The 22,937-nt window shown below is 34.5% G+C and overlaps 1 protein-coding gene across 1 annotated transcript in view; it reads right to left on the bottom strand.

The window, feature by feature from the left end:
• The window catches only part of Mau2 (Mau2 sister chromatid cohesion factor), a 32,449-nt gene extending 22,846 nt beyond the window's left edge, over positions 1–9,603 (bottom strand). The window contains exons 1-3 of the mRNA XM_067281376.1: positions 9,140–9,603; positions 1,570–1,587; positions 1,337–1,396 (exon numbers count right to left, since the gene is read on the bottom strand). Coding sequence (XP_067137477.1) covers positions 1,337–1,396; positions 1,570–1,587; positions 9,140–9,364 — 303 coding nt within the window. The 5' untranslated portion in view covers positions 9,365–9,603. The remainder of the gene's footprint in view (positions 1–1,336; positions 1,397–1,569; positions 1,588–9,139) is intronic.
• Positions 9,604–22,937: the final 13,334 nt, after the last annotated feature.

Below are 22,937 nucleotides of genomic sequence, written 5' to 3'. Positions count from 1 at the left end.
GTGGAAATAAAATCATCAATAAGAAACTGATAAAGATCAATCGGTTCCTATAATGAAGAAGAAATAAATCATGTTTGAATTTTACATTCCTAATTCTTCCAAATGCTCCAAGTTCATTACTATGACCTGGACCAGTGGGTGGGAAGGAGGATTTGAAATGAAGTAGAGGGTATGTTGTCATTGCACATTTACACATGCAATATCAAACCAGCTTCCTGCTCCTAGTCAAGTGAACCATATGCTTTGTACAGGTAATGCACTAAAATTTTGACTTGACTTTTCTTTCTTAAATGAAAAATTACCTCTACCAAAGCTTGCCATTCAGTAGAACAAAGGTATGAGTAAAAAATATGTGAAAACATGCAAAATAAATAGGGGAATTTTGAGCTATTCAACTTTGAACATTTGAGAATTTTGTATAAAAAAAATGAACTATGAACTATTGTTCTCTGTTCCTTTACTTACAAAATGCAACAAACCATATCTCTATATCATACTTACTTTCTAAAATACATGCATACAAGTAAAACAATTTCCCAAAAAGTCAAAATTTGAAAATTAGTATTGCCAAAAATAATAATTTTGCAAAACATTTTGGCAGGGCTTCATATGGGTGCAAAATAAACATACTCCATGAAAATCACCAAAATCTGACATCATAAAGGTCAATTCCCCAAACAGGAAAAGCATACTTAAGTTATGAAATGATAGCATTATTGTAGATGGTGTCTAGTGTTGGAGTTAAGCCCCAATGAAGAGTAGCCACAGTATAAATCTCTGTTCTGAATATATTTCAACATCAAGAACTTTTCTTAATTCTCATCAACACCAGAAGACACTGTTCCTTCTTTACATATTTTAACAAAAGTCATAGTTTACAAAAGCTTGATATATATCTGATTTTTAGGAGTTCTTGACACATTCGAGAAGAACTTTTGTACAGAATTTTTTTTTATGATTGTCTACAATGTTAAACATAGTTCTTGAATTGTTTTTTAATGTTTACAGCTAAGTAATTAAAACTACTAAGAAGCCAGTAGGTAGCCAAACTGGCCATCTTATTAATAATGACTAATTTTGTACAGTGCATTATTATTTTCTACATGTCATTTTGAGAGAAGTGAGAGAATAAATAAGTTAAAAATAAAATATTTAGTGGCCAGGACTGGGGCTGAGTAACCATTGGTGGCTATTTTGTATACATTTTTGTTAAAAAAAAAATAAATGTTCTTGGAAAAATGGTTGCTGTTTAGATGTAGCCTTATTAGAGGTTCAACTGTGTTATAAATTAAATAAATAAATTATTTTACATCATCATTTATATGAATATTCTTACCTTTCTTTCATATAATTCAGCCAAAACACTGGCAATTTCAAACTTTATTTCATCACTTATCTATTTCAATAGAATCAAGGAAATTCAGTAAATTTTAAATTAACAAGAAACTAGAACAAAAACATAATAATTCTGAAAATTTCATATCTTATTATAAATAAATTAGTGTATCGAAAAATGAACTTTTCCTTTAAATTACAAAAAAGTAAATTTATTTCGGATTGAAAGGATACATTCTGGGACAGGAACCACTGTAAAATAAAATTTAAAATAAATTATAATTTGATAACAAAAACAATTTTAAATAATTTATTCAAACAATTTTTGGTTAATGTTATCCTAGGTATACAAAATGACGGCTCGTCTCTGACTCCAGCGTACAGAAGCGAGGAAACAGTGGGGATGCACGTTTTCTAAACCTAACCTATTCTAATAATTTAGTTGCTAATAATTATGATAATTTATTAGAATAGGTTAGTTTTAGAAAACACGTGTCCCCACTGTTTCCTCGCTTCTGTATGCTGGAGTCAGAGACAAGCCGCCATTTTGTATACCTAGGGTAACATTAACCCAATTTTTATTATATATATACATATATATCTAAAAGCCCGATTCTTTTCTCTCGGAATATTCTAAATTATTTAATACATATTAATTTAATTATATAAGGTAGAAGTAGTTGAAGCTGCTAACTTGACTGATAGCATTATTGTTATTCTCTTGTCTTTGAAGTAGATTTATGTTAGATTTTCAATCTTAAGATGCTTTGGCCTTAGATACTTAAAGATTTGCTCTATATTAAGCTATTTAAGTATAGGATTATTAGTGTAACTGTTAAGATGAGAGGAATTGAGAAATTCTTTTCTCTTATTAAATTTAATAAGAGATGGCACCAAATGCCTACCTCTAGTACCAAATTATGTAATATTTAATCATTAATACAGTAGAGAGTCGAAAATCGGAATCAATTGGGGACTGGGGTTGTTCCAATTAGTCATTTGTTCCGATTACCCATTATGTACGAAAAAATACATTAACCTGTCCGATGTTCAAATTTTTCTCCATTGCATGTCGCTTCGTGTTGAATTTTTCTCCGTTGCGTGTCGCTTCGTGTTGAATTTTCGTCGATTTTAAGCCTAACGAAAATTTTTATAATAATAATCGAGGCTATCGTATCGTTAAAAATTATTTCTGCATTTTGTACAAACAAAATAAATATATTGAAGAATATAAAAACATGAAAATTATACTTTAGAAGTAAATTTAGTATCAAAAACGTTCGATTCAGCACGACACAGTCCGACTGAAAATCGTGCCGATTACCGGCGATTCCGATTACCAGTGTTCCGATTAACGACTCTCTACTGTAGTAATAATAAAGTAGCCCAAAAATCTGGCAATCATTTGGCATATATTATATTGATTCAAATTTATGCTGTAGTCATATAATAAATAATAATAATGAGATGACATTTACTATATATTATAGTCTATGTTTAAAATAAATTTAGAATTAATATGGCAGAGTACAAATGATAAAAGATCAAATGATTGTCAAATTAAATTTTATAATGTAATCTAAATCAGTGGCGTAACTATAACATGATAAATTACAGATATAATGTATAATTAGATTGTTGGTGGGGTCCCAACAATCTAAGAAAAATGAAAACTGCAATTTGTTTTGTTTTAATATTGCATGAAAAAACTCTATTTGATTGTCTTGATGATAATTTATGTAATTTTGAAGTAATGATATTAATCTTTTTTAAAAACATCAAGTAGTATAGGCAGCACTGTTAAAAGTTTTGCACAGAATGCAGGGGTAGAGTGGGTTCCCTTTCTTTTTCTTTTGAATAAATGAAATAAATAGAATGTTTCTTTATTAATTAATAAATAGCAGTCTTAAACATTTTATTTTTTTGTTAGTAAAAGTAGCACTGATTTATAGGGGTAGAAACAACCAAAGCTTTCTTCAGGCCAGGAAAAAATTCCCATCTCCCTTTTCTTGATTATCCCAAATATAGAGCCATCACATTGTAGAGCCTAGCTAAATTACTGATCTACATAATATATATTGTACATTTTCAATAATTTATTTTAAAAAATGTAAAATCGGAAAAGTTAAATTGTTCAGCATAAAATTTTTCTGTTTCCTTTAGAATATATAATTATTGTAATTGATGTAATATTAAATGACAATGAAATCACCTACTGCTTTATCTATAAATTAACTTCATCCTTACATACATTGTCACCACCCTTTTAACCCTTCTGGTAAAAATTGGTGCTATTTGATTCTAGCCACTGCACTACAGAACATTTCACTTGATCTATCAACTGCCAACAGATGTTTTTAATGTCTTTTTTTGGGGGGGGAATAAAGCAGATATCTAATGGGCTGGATACCTGATAAAACAAGTCTCAACAAGTTCATGCTTGCATCGATTATTTATAAATTTAGCATTCTGTTTACAAATAACCACTTTCCAGAAACTTTTTGGATGCCCTTTTTGTACACTTTAATGTGTGAAAAATTTCTGAGGATGTGAAAAATATAAGAATAAATTCATTGTACATAAATCCATTAGCAAAAGAATTGAATTGCCTGTTTATTAAGATCCACAAATTCATAATTAAATCTATATTTTGTATGTCGATCTTGATTATTTCATACTTTCATAAGATGAATTACGTTCTGCATGTATTTTCTTTTATTCTTTCATTTAAAAACATTCCCAAGAGTTGAAAAAATTATAATTCTTAATTTATTAAACTTGGTATTATTATTTTTTTTTGAAAAGAATGTATATGAAATATTTATTGCATAAGTAAATTCTTCATTGTTGTTTTATCAGAAATAATGTTTTTAAATATTAACCTAATTTATTAATGCATAAATGTTATTTTTCTTCAAAATAACATTTACGCATTAATGTATAAATAATAATATAGTAAATAAAATTCCAATTCGAAAACTTATAAACTTAAAAATCTGCTTTATTAAAGCTCACTAACATATACCAAGTATCAACTCTAAGTGCTTTTGGGGCAACCGAGCTCATCATCGGGCAAAACAACTAGTATAATTGACATGGCAGCAAACTAGCTTGACTGCCATGCCAACTATAGCTGTTTGTATACATCAGGATGTCTTTTGACGGAAGCACTGTGCTTCACAACAGTTTAGGAGCCAAGCATAGACTGGAAAGTCTGAAGATACTAGGGATTAAGTGAAATTTTTCATGTTGATCTCCAGCTATACAATATTAAGAGAACTAATTTGCTTTGTTTGACATATCAATTTATTATTCTTAATCTGCAAAAGTTATAAGTAAATTTCTGAAATATCTTAGCTAATTTTAATCAAAATATTACCAATTAAAATCAAGGTAAAAGTTAGTTAAATTCATAAACTAAACATGGATTTAAATGTTTTTAAAAGATACTAATGTGTTTTAGAAAACATTATATTTATGAGAAACCAGTTTTTTAACAGACCAAAAGTTTAACAAAAGTAACATAAAACTGTAATTTTATATTTAAATAAATTACCAATAAAATATATACACTGGACACCACTTCTACAATGCAAATTATGCAATAAATGTTTTATGACTAACAGGGTGCAAACACACTGTTGCAGAGCTATGTTGGGGTTTCTTTCTCTCAAATTAATTGAAGAAAAGGGTATGTGCCACTGAGGTAATTACCATAACACTACATCCAGCTATTTATTACCCAAGATGAGTTAATTGCACTAAGTACAAGTGTTTTGTGTCAAAATGCTAAAGTATTTATAAGGGTCCTCACCCAATTATTAGAAGCTAGGCAGGATTTCAGAAGCATGTCAACATTTTGCACCATTTACACTGCCACCAGCTGGTCCTGGATACAATAATACGAACTAAAATAACAGTACAAAGCAGTAATGAGCAACCCCTGCCCTTGAAGTCCTAATTTGTGACCCCTAGGCTTTGTCAATGTAATTCATTTTCCTGTTTTCTACCTCTTGCTATTACACAACCCTAATTAAGCTGATATTCACAATGAAGAACATTCAAACTAAACTTGACCAGTAAAAAGATGAGAATAAATTATATATTATTAGTTAGCATGTATTATTTTCATATCTAATGTACTGAAGGTTAACAAATACATTAGTACTCGGCAGGCTTTAAAGCCTATGACTCCATAAGAAAAAAAATGCATGTGGCTGCTGGACGTCTCAATTGTGGCTATATCCAGTAAAGGTTTCTCATCACTGCTGTAAAGTATACTCAGTATAAAGAAAACACTATAAATGAGATCAGAATTAAACAAATAGAATAAATCAATTCCTAACTTCTGTCAGTGTAAACATTTATCAAATAAAAGACAAATATAAGATAGATCTGCAATTTCTTGCTATATTCAAATCATTCTTCAATGAATTGAACTAGTAGTTTCTAGGCAAGAGACAAGAAAATTAACATTCAGGCGTTAAACTATGTAGGAATATTTCAAAAATTTTTTGGTTCGAACAAGGATTTTAACCATTATTATCTACCTGACAAAGACGAAAATAGTTTCCTCCAAAGGCTAGTAATTATAACATACATAGTTTAACACCTGAATGTTAATTTTCTCGTCTCTTGCCTATTCAGTGATCAGCGTGAAGTCCACCATCTACAATAGTTTCTAACCCTTTTGACACATTATTAAATACTACTTTACTTTACTTTAAGAGTACAAGAGCTGTCTGTCATTTAGCAGCAGACTTAACCCTATAAGAAATGGAAGGAAGAAAAAAGGAATGAGAGACCAAATGTGAAATAAAGGGAGATAGGAAAGTGTGAATTGATGTTGATCTCAGTAATTGCTAGAGTACAAGATACAATACAAAGTTATAAAACAAGGCTACAGTATAAATCAAACATAAATAAACAAACAAAGTGCCTTTCTGGCAATGATGAACGTGTTAATTTTCATAGATGAGTACGTTGGAGACTGAATGAAAAAAATAAATAAATAAATAAAAATGGTATAACAACTTATAAAAGCGGGATGACAAATGGCCAGTGAACCACCAAAAACCACCATGCTGATGCAGTCAATGAGCTGATGTTGCTGCAGCCATTGTAGTTGTCATTATTGATGTTGCTAATGCTGTTGCTGATATAGTTGTTGTTACTGATGTTGTTGCAGCCAATTAGTTGCAGCTGAGAACAGTCCACAGTTCTTGGTGAAAGTCTCGAAGGGGTGGTAAGTTTCCTTAGAAGAACAGAAAAAATCTAGGCTGGGTGGCCAGTTTTGGCCATTTTGAATGGTGAGATGGTATAGCGGCTGGCAGGCGGCATTGTGCTTCAGGCAGTCCAGGAGAGCATGATATATATCGCCTACAGATTGGCAGTTGCTTGTCCCTTACTTTTAATCTGCTGAGGTAACTCAGTAGGTTGCCATGGCCGGTGAAGCATTGCGTCATAATATAGCTAACGTTTATATAGAATAAGTGTTGCCTTTTTTTAATGGAAGGGAAGAAGTTATAAGTGACTCTGCCAGTATTGGAGGTTTCCCAATCTCTTTGCCAGATGTTCAGGATTTTGTTATTAATGTATCTATTGATATTCGTGACAGGGATCTTATCATAGGCATAGTGTAACTCCAGGGAGGCAGCTCTTTTGGCTAGCCTGTCTGCTTCCTCGTTACCCTCAACTCTAGAGTGGCCGGAGTATTAAATACTACTGGACTGGTCAATAGGTTGTTCATAAAACATGCTTTAGCACTTTTCTTGTAACCGGTAGAATAAGTTTTCGTGATCCATTACTGCTGCAGAACAATAAGACAATCAGTCACTCTACTCATTCTTCCTCCATGACATTTTTTCCTCTTTAATGCAAGCATATGACCTTCTGAAATATAACTGATAACACAGAAGTACATTATATTTTTTTTACAAATTTTAACATTTTGTCATTTAAATTTTTTATTCATCTCACAGCATGCTTAAGACTGCTTCATGACACCATTTATTTATCACCAAATTTAATACATAAAGGTTTAGTAAATGATGTATTATAATAAATACAGTATATATTTTAGCATTAAATAAAAATCCAGCAATGAGTTGCATAACTTTCCCGGCAAAAGAATTTAAAATTGTGTGTAGAACCATCTGTTATTACGATAATATAATTTATTTTAAAAATTTCAAGGTCCCGAGTCCAAAAGTGTAAAAAATCTTGGACAGTCATTTTTAGACCGACTGCCATACTTTTCCTGTGTGATATATGACAGCCGGGAAAGTAAAAATGTGCAGCTATGGTAACATTTGTATTATTTCATACTTCAATAGAGAATGAACTAGTAATGAACCGAATATACAAAGTCCAAAACTTAAGGACAAACACAATTGCTAACGGCAATAGCTATAGAAAAAGTTGAAGACAGTGAGCAACCAGACAACATTGCGAGTGCCCACATTACAGTTCAAGGTGGACATATTCCACATTGACAAGTCTCTCTGCCTGGATATTGGTAAGTACTTTCTATCCATTCTTCACCTATGTCCAACTGCTGTATGTATCTTTTTCACCAAAGACTTTTTATTGCTTTGAGTTGTAAAATCCTACAAGTTGTTGTGTATTATTCCGTATTAAATGTCAAGTAATACGGTTCTTGCCATATTCATCTACATTTGTCAACAGTTCTCTCTATTCATGTACAAGTTTTGTATACTTCTAGATCACCAATCATTACAGAACGAATCGAATATAGTAAGATGTTGCAGATCCGGTTTATATTTTTCTTTTATTTAATAAATGTTTACACTAACAGAAATCAGGAATTGTTTTATGGAATTCATTCATAAAATTGAGACAGAACTATTTAATGTAATGTCAACTTAGATTCCCCTCTAAATTTAGGGGTATCAGCAAGATGGGGAAAATTTAGTTGAGAAATGTAAAGTCTGTCCATATCGGTTAGTGGAGTTTCGGCGACAAGCAGGGCCATCCAAAAGTCGCATGATTTGCGATTGTTCTTACACAAGAATCTTAGGGTGCAACTGTGCAGATGTGAATTTAGTAGCAAGTGAGAGGTTGCGAGCAATATAGTTCTTGCATAGAAAAATCATGCACAAGAGAGAAGTGAGATATATTGCTGGCGAGAGCGAATTTCTGGTTCTCGTACATATCTGACAAGGTTTGATATTTATTGCGTCTGCCACATATAGCTCGCTCAGAAAATTTGTTCGCTTATGTCTGCACAGTCGCACCCTGGCGGGATCAGATTCAGAGCGGGTGGCTTCGTCACGCAATGCTTTCACTCACCTGTGCCCTAAAGTGAAAATTTGTTTCTCTGGATCGTCATAAGATGATTTTTTATACGCATTGCACCCGAGCAAAGCCATTTCGGAGGAAATTCGTTTCAGCTTTTCGGGAAAATTTCGGATCCGTTTAGGGGATTTCACCAAATAAGACTGGCAACACTGCCATTTAATAAATTAGCACTGTATACATTACCACCATATAGACAAGGGTCTGATAAAAGGAGTTTATTGTCATTTTTATTAATTAATTTAAAGATTTGATGCACAATTAAACGCTACATTTAATTAAAACTATCATTTCATTAATAAATTACGCCAGTAACTTATTAATAGTTAATAATATATCTGTTGATATCGGTGTAAAGTAGGCTTCTCCGCAACGATTGCCCTATTTACAGTACATCGTATGACGTAACTCGATTAAATATATGAAAAATAACGATTATTTAATTATATAATTAAACTTCAAAGGCCATGGTAAATGTATTACTCACTGCTTTTTCTAAATGGGACTGTGCCAAGTCGGTATTCTTCGTATATTGAAGCAGTATATTACCGAGTTGCAAGTGAGTTCGCGCTTCTACTCTTTGATGTAACTTAAGATTAAAGACGGAAACCAGACACTGAATGCAATTCCTTATATTCGGTGGATTCATGGTGCGAAATTCTTCCGCCAGTGCTAACAACGCATAATAACAAGCGTGTTGAGTAGTCGCCATCTTGCCTTCTTCCCCGACCTCGCTGCTGTGACGTCACGGCACTAGTTCGTCGGCTGACATTTTCATTCCTTCATAATGAGTTGAAGAAAATTAAATAAATTCGTACGAAATTGTAAAAGTATTGATTGAGTTTTAGTTTAGATTAATAGTAATGTATCGATTGCACTGGGGTTTAATGCGTATAGATCATCGAGTGCATTCGGAAATCGTGTTCTCGAGTCGGAGTATGGAATGTTTGCTCGAAGAAGGTAAACGGATTGTCGAACGCGTCGTACGAAAAATAAATAAATAAAAATTGATATTAATCGTATTTTATTCAAAATACTGTATAATAAAATGTATATTATATAATGTGTAATAAATTTGAAAAAAAGTAAATAGTATAGTTGAATCTACTTAACAGGAGCGGTCAAGGTGGCAGCCAACCGCTCTGGGGAATCCAGGTTCGAATCCGGACGGGACGAAAAATCCCCAAGAAATTTTTCGGTGGGTGGTCCGTCCAGATATGTTGTACCCCGTCCCTCATCAACCGGCCGCCCCATTGTGGGCCTGGCCAAACTCATAATGGGCTTGCTAAAAGAGGCCCTCTTAGTATCCACAGGGCGGAAAGAGTTTTTAAAAAGTCTACTTAACAGAGCAGCAGATAAGGGAGAAGTTTGCTTAATAGAACATTCTCCCGATTTTATCCTCTATGTTTTACATTAGAGGAATTCCCGTTAACAGAGCACGGATAGTAAAACGCGCCGTGTAGGTGGCATCAGTCAGCGTAAACTAGTCGATATCGCAGGAAATTTACTTGCAATCGAAGGGTGGACGCAAGGTTACCCTTCAAGGTTCGTCTAGAGGTCTGACCTTGCATCCATCCTTTGGTTGCAGGTAAATTTGCTTCGATATCGACTCGTTTCCCCGGGTTTAAGGAGGTCTTATAAGGGTCTATCTTTAATCTTATGGTACCGGTACATCACTGCCCAGGGCACACGGCGCTAGAGCTCTCTACACTATAGTATTTGTTGAGATTTTGTGAAATCTTCCATTAATCAGGTTTTGAATAAACGGACGTCAAAAGATTTCTTACAGAATCACAATAAACAGGTTTTACTAAGCACACATAAGAAACAATTTCACATTAAAAATGTATCATATACAGTAATACCTCGATAAGTCGAACTGCGTTAATTCAGGTGCAGTATATACCCAGGTGCAGTATATAGGGTTTTCCATCGACTTATCAGTACTTTTAACGCAAACCTATTTTCCCGTGCACCTTCCGTCTTTTGATAGGTACTCAATCTTTATTTTCTCTTATATCTCGTGTGAATATAGATGATTAAGATAAACAAACATTACGGTTTCATGCCGAACACAACACCATTAAACCTCGCGACGAAATCCTTTTACTGATAGTGTTACAGCATTCTAATTGGGACACAAGGGGGGAATGAAAACACCTTCAAAAATGTCATAAGCTGTATAAGACTATAAGAAACAGATTATTGAAAACTGCTTGATAACGGAAAATTTACGACCACAGAAAAATTTGAGAAAATTGTGTCTTAAACTCGTTAACTTAAAGTCAGGATTTCTTTCAAATTCGATTTAGCAAGTTTTCACTGTATGAACAAACAGCGCAGATCACATATAAGCCCTCATCTCGAGGGAACAAGATAAGAAGTGAGTAGCGACCAGATTTCAGAAGTCACACGACCTTACTTTAATGTGTTACTGTACTTGTTTTTATACTGCACGTCCCATTAGACAGCATTCAGAAATTTTGGAGCAAGGATATTCACATCTTTTCATTACATCTATTGCATTACTGCGGACAGCCGAATAGCCGACCGGTTAAGGTGACAGCCTATCGCTCTGGGAAACCTGGGATCGAATCTAGATGGGTCGAAGAAACCCCAGGAAGAAAAGGGCGAAAAAAAATATTTAAAAATCTATTTCTGGGAAGAAGAGAAAGTAATATGACTGTGCTGTGTTTACTGATTATGCGATAGAACAATAATACTGATGATATACAAATGGAAACCAATGACGTAAATTCAGTAGAATTATGTGACAGTGAAGTTTAACATTTTTAAGTGTATTATAAATTGCATAAAACTCCTCAGGCATGAAAAGGAGGAGAAAATTGAATACCATTAACAAACTTTGAGTGATGTTGTTACTTCAGATTAGGGAGCATGAAACTGGATTTAAGTTCCTGTAATAAAATGAAATCAACTTGACATCGTATGCAAAGCTTTGGGTAGCCTGGTATGGAATCAAATTCGGGTAATTTTGTTGCATACAAGAACTTAATGCTTAATGCAGTGACCCTAGAGAACTTTCTTTTAAGAACACGCGACAGTATATATACAGAATAATACAAGTTAGCATAAGCAAATAGCTATAAAAACGGGATATGATAATTGAACCAAACAAAAATTTGCTATTTTATGAAATCGTACGGAATTTTACATATACGCTTATGGTTCCAAATAGAACGTATTGATTATAATACGAATAATCTAGTATTGAAGAACTTCAAAATTTAGAGTTAGCGACTTATGGTTCTATATCCACGAAATCAATGATTAACCAAAAGTTATAATTAAAAATTAATTAGGTTTCCATTACTGGTTTTGTAGACTTTAAAGAATTAAAAGCTATTGGTTTTCTTCAGTAACACATCACCCAAGGAGCAGTTGTTGATATAGTCAACAACTTTTAATTCTTTAAGTCTAAAAATTACTTTTTCATCATTACCACCATAACAAGCTCAGTGATATTGAAAGTAATTCAATCTCGAGTAATTTTACATTATTAATAAATATCAATGAGTAAGATTTTAAAAAAATGTATTCGCTTCTAGAACCTGTTCTTTTCCTCCTTTCATTTTCGACCCTTTTCGCCCCACGAGCACCAAGAAGGCCCGTTTTTTTTCAGCAAGTTCGTTGCGAGTTCGGCCAGGTCACCATTGAGGCAGCCAGGTGATAAGGAACGGGGCACGGCATATCCGGAAGGACCACCTTTAGCAAAATTCCTGGGATTTGTCTTGTCTTGTCTCAGCTAGTTGGCATGAGCTTCTCAAGCTATATCGCCTCATGGTAAAGTGTGACGTAATTGTCATGTAATGGTAGTTGTATGTGTTTATGACGCGGGGAATAATGCCTTCCGTGAGGCCTTTTATGGGTAACTGGCCCCTATTCAGGCGTTACAGACATGGAGAAAACCCAGAAAACTCCACGTGGCCAGCCCGTCCGGGCGAGGGGCAAACCCACGACCGAACTCCCAGTATTCAGGACGCTTGAGCGGCCGGATGGCCGAGCGGTCAAAATTAGCAGCCTGCCGCCCTGGGGGACCCGGGATCAAATCCGGACGGGTCGAAAAATCCCCAGGAATTTTTCGGGGGGTGGTAAATCCGGATATGTCTGTCCCCGTCCCTCACCACCCGGCCATTATATAATATTTTTTTTTTTTTTTTTTTTTTTTTTTTAACTCTTTCCGCCCTGTGGGCACTAAGAGGGCCTCTTTTAGTAGGCCCATTATGGGTTCGGCCAGGCCCACAATGGGCGACCGGTGTGAGGACGGGGCCCGACATATCCGAACGGACCACCCCCGAAAAATTTCCTGGGGATTATTCGACCCGTTCGGATTCGATCCCGGTCCTCCAGAGCGGTAGGCTGCCACCTTTACCGCTCGGCCATCCGGCCTCCCACCCGGCATTGTGGGCCTGGCCGAACCCATAATGGGCTTGCTATAAGAGGCCCTCTTAGTGCCCACAGAGCGGAAAGAGTTACAAAAAAAAAGTATTCAAGACGCTGGTGGGCCTTCAGGGATTTTTCGACCCGTCCGGATTCGGTCCCGGGTCCCCAAAGCGGTAGGCAGCCACCTTAACCGTTCGGCCATCCGGCCATCCCACTTGCAACACTAAAAAACACAATGCACTATTTATAAACTAATTATTAAAGATATTAGTAATATTTTCTTTAAGTATAGATTATAACCGCAGTTTATTTATTCAATAATAATAGAATTAAATTTTTAAAATAATTTGGCAAATTTTTGGCGTAATTAAAAAAGTCGAAAGTTAGTAAAACACTAGCGCCACACAGCGGAAAATTAGCGAACGATTCGTCATACTCGCCTTACTTGACACGCCTTTACGTCTATCGTCGTCGAGATGGATAACGAGAACAAAACAGAAATGAATGATACAGAAAAGCAGCCAACGAGGGAAACGACGCAAACCGATCATCTAAATAAGAAACTGTTGTGCTCGTTTTTGGACAGATTAAATCAAGAATCTTTACTGCCGACAGTAGAAAGGATCGATACCAGCGAACCCGAACCAAATGATCCTCAAGGATGATTGCAATAGTTTTATAATGTAATTAACCGTGCTTATATATGTTAAAACTACGAAATTTCGGCTTATTCTGTTAAAATGGCTGATGATTAGCATGACTATGAGAACACACGTGCTGTGTTTTTTTGTATTGTTTGTAATGTACGTTTTTTTACATCGTTTAAATACAAGATGAAAAAGAATAATTAGAATTATAAAGCTATTGATATTCTTCAGCAGGAACACAATTCGTTATTACTGTTGTATTACACGTGAAAACATTCTCTCAGGAGAAATTTTTCATCTGTGTAGTGTTTCCGAGGCCTTGCTGTCGTCTGGTGCAAATACGGCTCTTTATGAGGTGGTCGGGACCTTATCGGAGCTGTAGACCGTGCCCGTGGGATAAAAAGTCAGATGTCAGATGTCAAAATTGCAGTTAGGAACGAGAAGTTCCTAACTGCAATTTATCCATCGTCGTGGCATGTTGTTCAAGTTTAACAATCTACATACAGGTTCTTTATTTAGTAAAATAAACATCTCCATTCAATCTGATAGATTTCAGATTTATTAAGAAACTAGTATGATTGACATTGAGTGGGAATATTTCTGTTTTGGTGACAATTGGATAGATAAAAGAACCACTCGAAACTGGGTAAACTTGATAAAAGCAGTAACCAAAACTAATATCTGTCAGAAAAAGTAATGTAGATAATGTTTTTGCCCGTGTTAAATGGGTAGATTGTTAAAAGCTAAACAGCATACCATGATAATTAAAAAATGCTTGAAAATTTTTATCTTTTCGTGTCATTCTCTTGAGAACTATTGGGATAATTACAGTTAATTGTTTTAACAATACACTAGTTTTTTGGTCTGCATCTAGTTTAGTTAGTATATTTCAGGAAAACGTGGTAAATAATTATATAGTAATACTAGTGTATACCATTCTAATAAACCATATATTAAGATAAATTAAGATAAATTTTATTTGTATTACTATATAATATTGTATCTGTTATAGCAGCAAATTTAAAGTTGTGCGAATATAGAACATTCTGAATATGTAAGTAACAGCATCTTTATTGATGATGATTAGATTAGGTTACAAAATATACATATATCCAATTAGGATTTAGCAAATTTTTATCAAAAAATTCTCAATTCAATGTAAATGGGAGAGGATCAATGTTCCCTCTAATTTTTTTGGTAGATGAACAGAAAATATACTTTTCTGAGCACAAGAAAATTTTGCTGAGCATATATATATATAATCTTATTTTTTCCTATAAAAATTAAAATAATTAATTATAGAGATTAAAATTCATTTTAAAACATACTTCTGCACAAAATATTATCTTTTGTCAATGATTTAATCAAAATATACATAGTAATAATCATGTTGCAGACAGAGTGAGAAATAAGTAAACGTCAAATCAGTGTGCATGCTTGCCTGCACGGCGCACAAATTCTCAAGCACGGCCGCACAGCTTAGAGGGAACATTGGAGAGGATTAAATCTTGAATGTATATAAATTTGATTTAATTATCTTAATGCAAGCATATTGCAGTGATAGAGTTTAAGGAAGACGGCATTTAAATACTTATCTGATGGATTAAGTGATGGTAGAAAATCTAAAAACATATGCAGTATTTTAAAATTTGAGTTAAAATATTTCTTCCAAGAATGATGAAATTAACTTTATTCAAAAATAAGTCTATTAAAAGTGAGCAAATTCATTTTTTTTTAATACTAAACATGTTAAGTATTTAATAAAGAATGTTTGATTTAAATTCTTGTGTATTAATTACTGTAAAACTTGTACTGCCAACTGTAAAAAATATTCAGTACTGTGCAATTCCAGTTTATGCAGGTTTTACTATACTGTACACGTTAGTCTAATTCAAAAATCTAATAGAAAAAATATAGATTATTTTTAGCCATTGTTCTGTTTGCATAACGAGGCACTTACCTGTCATGGATTTAGCCAGACCCCACAATGGAAGCAGTTGCTGATGATGGACAGAACCTAATATCAATTCCTAAAAATTTCTGAGATTGGACTCAAAGCTGAGTCCTCCAGAGCAGTGGTCTGATGCCTTTATCACTACAGCCATATGACTAGCTACTTGGGTAGGTTCTGATTTCATATTATTTTAGTGTGTAAGTATCTCTTTAATAGTTATCATCTGTAATTTTAATAAAAGGAAATACAATCTCTAAAGCTTTGTATAATTTGAATTCATTTTTATATGTATTGACCAAAAAGTTACACATCCAGATAGAATTGTCTGATTACTGCAAAACTGTATCCAGTTAGGTCTCAGACAAGTATGCAAATGATCACAGTTGTGATCCAATTGCAAGCCAGGTCAATGCTACTAGAGTGCCTTAAAATTTATCCCAGTATCCTATAAAAGGCTCACTATTCAGAATTTTTGATGTAGTTGTTTGGAGTCTGAACACCAGGCATGCCTATACAATTCAAAGACATTACACAATTGACAGTGAGAAAGGCTAAATCAAGATGAGCATTTTGTTGCCATCTAGACCATTCTGACCTGACTGAAGTGGTATTAGAGAATGAGGGGGCACACATGGTAAGCAGACTGGGTATTCAGACAGCATCAGGAGAGATGATCAGAAGAAAATAATGACATCATCTTTGTTTACCATCCAGAAACAAGTGTAGTCTCAGTATAGAACCCTTTCTTCCCATAACATTGGCAGACAATTACCAGAGGTAAATTTGCATGCACAGCAACTGCTGTGTGTCCTACCATTAGCACCTCAACATCATTTACAGTGGTGCCATGATAGATTAGCATGGACTGCTATGGACTTGATATGTGTTGTTCAAGTGACAAGATGTGTGTAAACCTGGTTTGAGAAGAATGAAATCAAAGTTGAACTGGCTAGCTCAAAATCTGAATGTTAACTCCTTAGAACACTTGAACCAGAATGCCAAATCAATCTTGACTACAAAAACTTTCTTCCAAGATACTCTATGGCTTTGAAAGAGGAATGGAAGAACATTCCAGTCAAGAATTATATGATTTAGATTTCATTCTTAGAAGAATTGTTGCAATCACAAAATCTAAGGGTGGACTTTCTATTTACCAAGAATGTAAATAATTTTTTACAATCCAGACATTTTTGGAAAAAAGTAAATATTGCTTTTGAAATCAAACCTATGGGATTTGATGAACATTTTTCAAACAGCATAGGATTAATAGCTTTTAGATTTTCCTAAAAAATTAAAAACTGAGAAACCCAAAGAACAGCAGCTAAACAATTTAAGACAAATGCAAATACAATTAACAAAAATCTTTAAACTCTTCTCATTCTCACTTACGTGCAAATGCCATAACTTCCTGCCTATAATCTGCTATTGCAATTTTTCATTGACAAAAATATTGTCATAATCTGTGTAAGTTTACATTGTCCTTTGCTGATGTGTCATAAATCAGTTAATGAATGATGCAATTTGTAAGGACATTTAATAATTAAAAAGTATTTTCAAAGTTAGAAAAGAATTAAACAATTTTTTGTGGATACTCTGTCCCAACACATCAGGCCCTGTCTGGTTATGCAGTCAGAATATGAAAAAAAAATAGCTCTGAGCTCACAGGGCAGTGTGGACAAAAAGGAAAAAAAAACCAAACAACAGAATGGAAGAATAATTAAATGTAATACTGTAATGGATAATAAATGTACACTGCAACAATGATTTGTATTTAAATTTATGTGCAATCTAAATTATACATTGCTGTCACATGCAAAAATTATAAGATGCTAACTGCATACACAACTTTTATTCCAAAAATGTTGCAGTGTGTTTATAGGGTCTATTACACTTAAAACATATTTAAACAAAGATTGACTAGCTGTCTATTGGAGGGCTGATGGACATGTAAATAACTCTGTTTCATTTACAAGAAATGGAATGGATAATTTGCCCAATACACAAACAACCAGAAGACATTCTCATCATGCCAAGGTGACTTCCTGATGTAATAAAAAGTAATATTTTAATGTTTTATTGTGGAAAAATCACCACACATGTAATGGCCTATAATCGGCATTATGAAACCAGAATTTAACACGCAATCAGGCAGGAAAATAAGGTAGTTTAAGCTTAATATATTTTAGAAAATCGAGTCATTATTAATATTTAAGAAAAGTTATTAACAATATTTGATAAGTGGTGATTAACATTAATCTTAAAAATTGAGGATAATTATTAATATGCATAACAACAAAAGGCAGCAAGATTAACAGGAGAGTTTGTAAATTGTTTATCCAAACTCACAATAGGCACACAATTGTTGACTATTAAACTGTAAATTTCAAGTTTTGTTATATGCTTCTTCCAGATCTACAATTTTTGCTCAACCTTCTGTCGGGCACACATACATCATATATGCGAGATCTTTTTTCTCGTCATCCTTTGGTAAGCAAGATGGAGCTATGAGTTCCCCTCCTAGTATTAGGCCTGAAACACATCAGTATGCAAGACCATTAGCATGGTTTGCAGTAGACAGATACAGCTATTCATTTTCTCTCAGATACTTGCACCTGAACTTTTAACTACAGGGTAGGGCATAAGTAATGCTCTTTTGAAATTTTAAAAAGTTTTAAATTTTATTGAACAAAAAATACATGATTTAATATTAATGGACATGTTCAAAAATGTTTCCCTTCATATTCAACACAATGCTGAATTCTACTAGCAATAATTCTACAAATTTTTTTACACATTTCCATGGTAATTACAGAAAATTTCTCCGCAATTACTTGTTTTTGGTTTGAGGCTGTAAACCTGATCCTTCAATACACCCCACAAAAAAAAAGTCCGGTGGTGTTAGGTCTGGTGATCGTGATTGCCACTCAATAGGTCCTCGTTGTCCTATCCATCTCTCCTCAAAATTTTGATTTAACCATTCTCGAACTCTTAACCCATAATGAGGTGGCACCCCATCCTGTTGAAAGTAAACATTTGCAGTAGAAACTAATAGAAATTAAAAAGGGTGTTACTTATGCCCAACCCTGTATTTTAATTATATTTGAATATTTGTCATTTTTAGTTCTATGTCTATATATCAGGTTTTATTTTAAATGACAAATACGTATTCTTCATTGTAGCAGGAACTAGTATCTCTTAGATATTTATTAACACATCTGTGTCAAGTACATTTGTCTTAGGCATTCAAAATCCACACAAGATTGTTGCCAAGACCTTTTTGACAAAATTAATTAAATACATTTTATTTTCAATTAGTTAAGTCAAGGTAACTGATGCCTTTTGCTCTTACTCATTAATTCATTTATCTATGTTTGCAAAACTATAACAATAGTGTGTTCACAATTTTTTGATCTCATTGTAGGTTAGTTTTTTGGTAACTTCTGTGAAGTCCCAAAAACGGGTTGACATTAATCATTTATTTTAGAAAATTGTAAAACGAATGTAGAAAATCGTCCATTGTTAAAGAAGACAAAAACCGATCAAAGATCGGATTAGACGCATTAGTCATTTGAAACCGCGACGCAAAGAAAGGAAAAGATGTCGAAAGGCAAAAGGGGCCTAATGTAAAATAAAACGCGATTATAGTAATAATTAAAGGTGGTAGACGAGTGTCCACCAGCAGAGATGGACCTTTGATAAGTCGCTCGTATATGAAATATTAGATCATTGAAATTTGGAAAAAGGGAAAGGTTAATAATGAAAAGGAACATCGCGTCGAATCATTAAATTTCAAAAATATCTCAGACCAGACAACAATGGGGAAAATATGAGCGCAAGTTTCAAAGTTCCATCGATTCTTCCAGAAGAAACGGACGGTGTCAAGTAGATTCGTTGAAACAGCTCTTTCTCGTGACTCGAATGGGGGTCGTTTTTTGCTTAGAGACAAGCGAGGGACTAATTGAGAAGTGGGAAAGAGGGGGCGTGGAGCCAATCAACATGAACAATACGAAAAAGGGAGATAGAGATAATCGCCGAGCTGGAGAGACAAGAGGTCTTTTTCCTTCTACGCGCGGAAAGGCCGGACGGAACTGTGAATCCGCTTACGGCTAATAAGCGCAAAGACGATTTATTTTTCGTGCATCATGCCGATCTGCTAATTAGTGCCACTAAGGACAGACCACCAGTGACAAGAGGCGAACATCTCCACCTGTTGCTGCCCTGGGGCCTACAGTAGAAGACGTCAGGAAAACGCCGGCGTGACTGAGACTTTTCGAAGTTTTTATTCGTTTGAGAAGAAGTCTGCACTAGGTGCAAGTTCTTTTACGTCTAAATAAACGACTTTTTGTGAGACACTTGTCGTCTGTGTCACCTCCCCCACACCCACACGCAAACGACCCTTGACCATCCTGCCGCGGGATTAACGATCCCCCCCTAGAAGTCGGCTAACTTACACTTCTAAGATGGTTTTGTTACAGAATGTATAATTAAGCATTGATCTCTCTTTCTGATTACAAAGTTTCAAGTTCCCGAATTCAATACATACAAAGATTATTTATATCCTACAATTAAAAATAAAATTTTACAGAAAAAAATATTTATATAGCTTATTATACCCTTAACGATAACATGCTATTCACAAGGAAATCAGAAAGGATATTTATCAGAGATACTTGTGTTTGGCTTTGTTACTTTCAGACAAGCCAACCATTATAGTGTGTTGAAAAGTGATTCACTTATCTAATTTAATTTCCAAATGATTATCACAAACACTATAGATTCTAAAACACTTTTAATATATATTTTTCACATCTTAATGTTACCCATTTTTGCAACAGACTTCTAGAAAGCCTACTTTAAAGCACTAAATGAACTATTCATAAGAATATAGTCAAACTTATACAATGAAAAAAAAGGGGATAATATTTCATCATTTTTGTTTCTATATAAATTTAGTGTTCTGGTGAGGAATTTGGTTCTTCAAAAGTTCAGCATTCTACAAATCTTAAAAAGCCATAAAGATTGTTAAACAAGTTGCAATGTTCAATTTTGCTGCATTTAAAATTTTTCTTTTACTGGTATCCACATCTTACACTATATTCAAGATTAAAACACCACCATTAAATGGTGTATATACACAGCGACAACTAAGTCTAAATTTCAAAATTAACGACTTCTATTAAGAAGCCAATTAAGAAATCTAAAAGAATTTAAAATAGATCTGCATATAGACTGCTGTTTTAATAGGGCGACCAGATTTTTTTCGGCAACTCCAGGGACAAGTGTCAACGTCACCTTTTAGAGTATACAGTAGCAGCCTGCATATACAGTATAAGTATTGTCAAATGGGTACTGTACAGTACATACATGACTGAGACCTAAACATTGGCTGCATTCAGCAGACTCAACAGTTGTAACTGAGCAAATCGGTAGCTGTTACGTAGCAATCTGGATCTGCTGAACAATGAGTGATGTTGCATTGGAACAAAAAGCCTCATTGGTCACTTTCAGGTAGCATAAATGAAAGATGCTACCAAACGTGACATCAAAACATCAAACATGTTCCAAAAGAGCACTACTGTAGAGGGCATTCAGCAGAAAAGTATTCAATAGCTCCGGAACTGTTGAGTCTGATGAACGCAGCCATTTTAATTTAATTGAGCTTGTTTGCTTCAATCAAATAGCTCTCCTTCAATAAGGTTTATAGCTATATCTTTTTTCAGCTGCAATTTGAAAAATTTGTTAACCTATAAATTCCCACTATTGTCCATCTGTCCTTTCTTAATCTTGAGAATGGAGTTAGATGAAAGTTGAGACAGATATGGATAGCTCAGTGGCAGGAGGACCCGATTAACTAGACATGACTTCTGCTTTGGACTGGAAATCACATTATTTCAATTCAAAATTTTTCCTTGAAAAGTTAGATAGCAATAGATGACTGGCACAACTATAACAGGAAATGTATGATGTACAGGGGTAAGACACTAGTCCCACAAGAAACAAATGTACTTATGTGGACATTGTGAGGAAGCCCTCACATCCTGCTAACGATAAAGTTGTACTGGTTTACCCAGATGAGAATGCTGACAGCGAGGAAATTATTGGAAAAATTGAGAAGGAGGTGGACATCACCAATTTGGGCATAGGTGTAGTGGGTGTCCACAAAATCAAAAAAGGGTTTGCTATAAACTGCAACAATAAAGAAGGAGCAGTTAAGTTGCTAAACACTCTAAAGAGCAGGGGAGATGTAAAAGTAAGAGCTCCCAGTCTAAGGGACCCAAGGATTATTATCCCAGGGGTTTCTTTATCCCTTGGGGTTTCTATCAGTGAAGAGAAGATGAAAGAATACATCCTAAAACAAAATGCTCACATGCTCACTGAGAACCATAATAAGCACGTCTTCCTGGGCAGGGAAGAGAGGGGTATATGGTCCTGGGTGTTTGTCATCACCCCAGAGCTCAGGAGGATGTTTGTGGAGGTGGGTGACACTCTATACATGGCTGGAGAAAGAGGAAAGTATATACTTTTCACTACTACAAAAGATGTGGCAAGTGTTGGGAATACGGGCATACTACGAAAATGTGCCACAGTGAACTTCGCTGTACTGAATGTGCATAAGCAAATCATTGCTCAAGAGAATGTAACGTGGAACCTCACGAAATGCTGTGTATCAACTGCCTGCAATAAGAGGTGCAGCCAGGATGCAGACCGCGTGGATCCCAGGCATGGGGCCCGTAGCTGTAGCTTCCCTGTGTTAAACTATTACATTAAACTAAGTACTGACAGCACTAAGCAATAATGGAGCTAAAAATACTGCAGATTAACCTTGACCACAGCTCTACTGCTGTAGATCACTTAATTAAGTTTGCCTTAGACCACAAGATCGATATAGCATTGATTCAAGATCCGTATGCTTCCTCTTGAATACTGGGTATTCCAGGGTGGATCAATTACTATAGCCTAGGTTTGGCCTTTGCAGTGCTGGTATTTAATAAAAGCATCTCATCCTCTCTTATCGAGGAGCTATCGATTGAGTTTTCTAGCACTGTTTTAATTAGTACAAAAACTTCTAAATTTATTGTAAACTCTACTTATTTAAAACCATCTGGTGATATTGATGAACAGATTCTGGCCGTTCATAGGCTTTTCTCTGCCTTTAAATTTCCTTACGTGATTGGTACTGATGCAAATGGTAGGTTGCCTGTCTGGTTTGACAGACTTCAAAATCTGAGAGGAGTGAGAATACTAGAACTAATATAAAATTTAGATTTAGTCATACATAA

Source organism: Centruroides vittatus, unplaced genomic scaffold (genome assembly GCF_030686945.1).
Source record: "Centruroides vittatus isolate TY-2023 unplaced genomic scaffold, ASM3068694v2 contig_120, whole genome shotgun sequence".
Lineage (NCBI taxonomy): Eukaryota > Metazoa > Arthropoda > Arachnida > Scorpiones > Buthidae > Centruroides > Centruroides vittatus.
The sequence above is the reverse complement of the archived record's forward strand: the minus strand, read 5'-3'. Positions and strand labels throughout refer to the sequence as shown.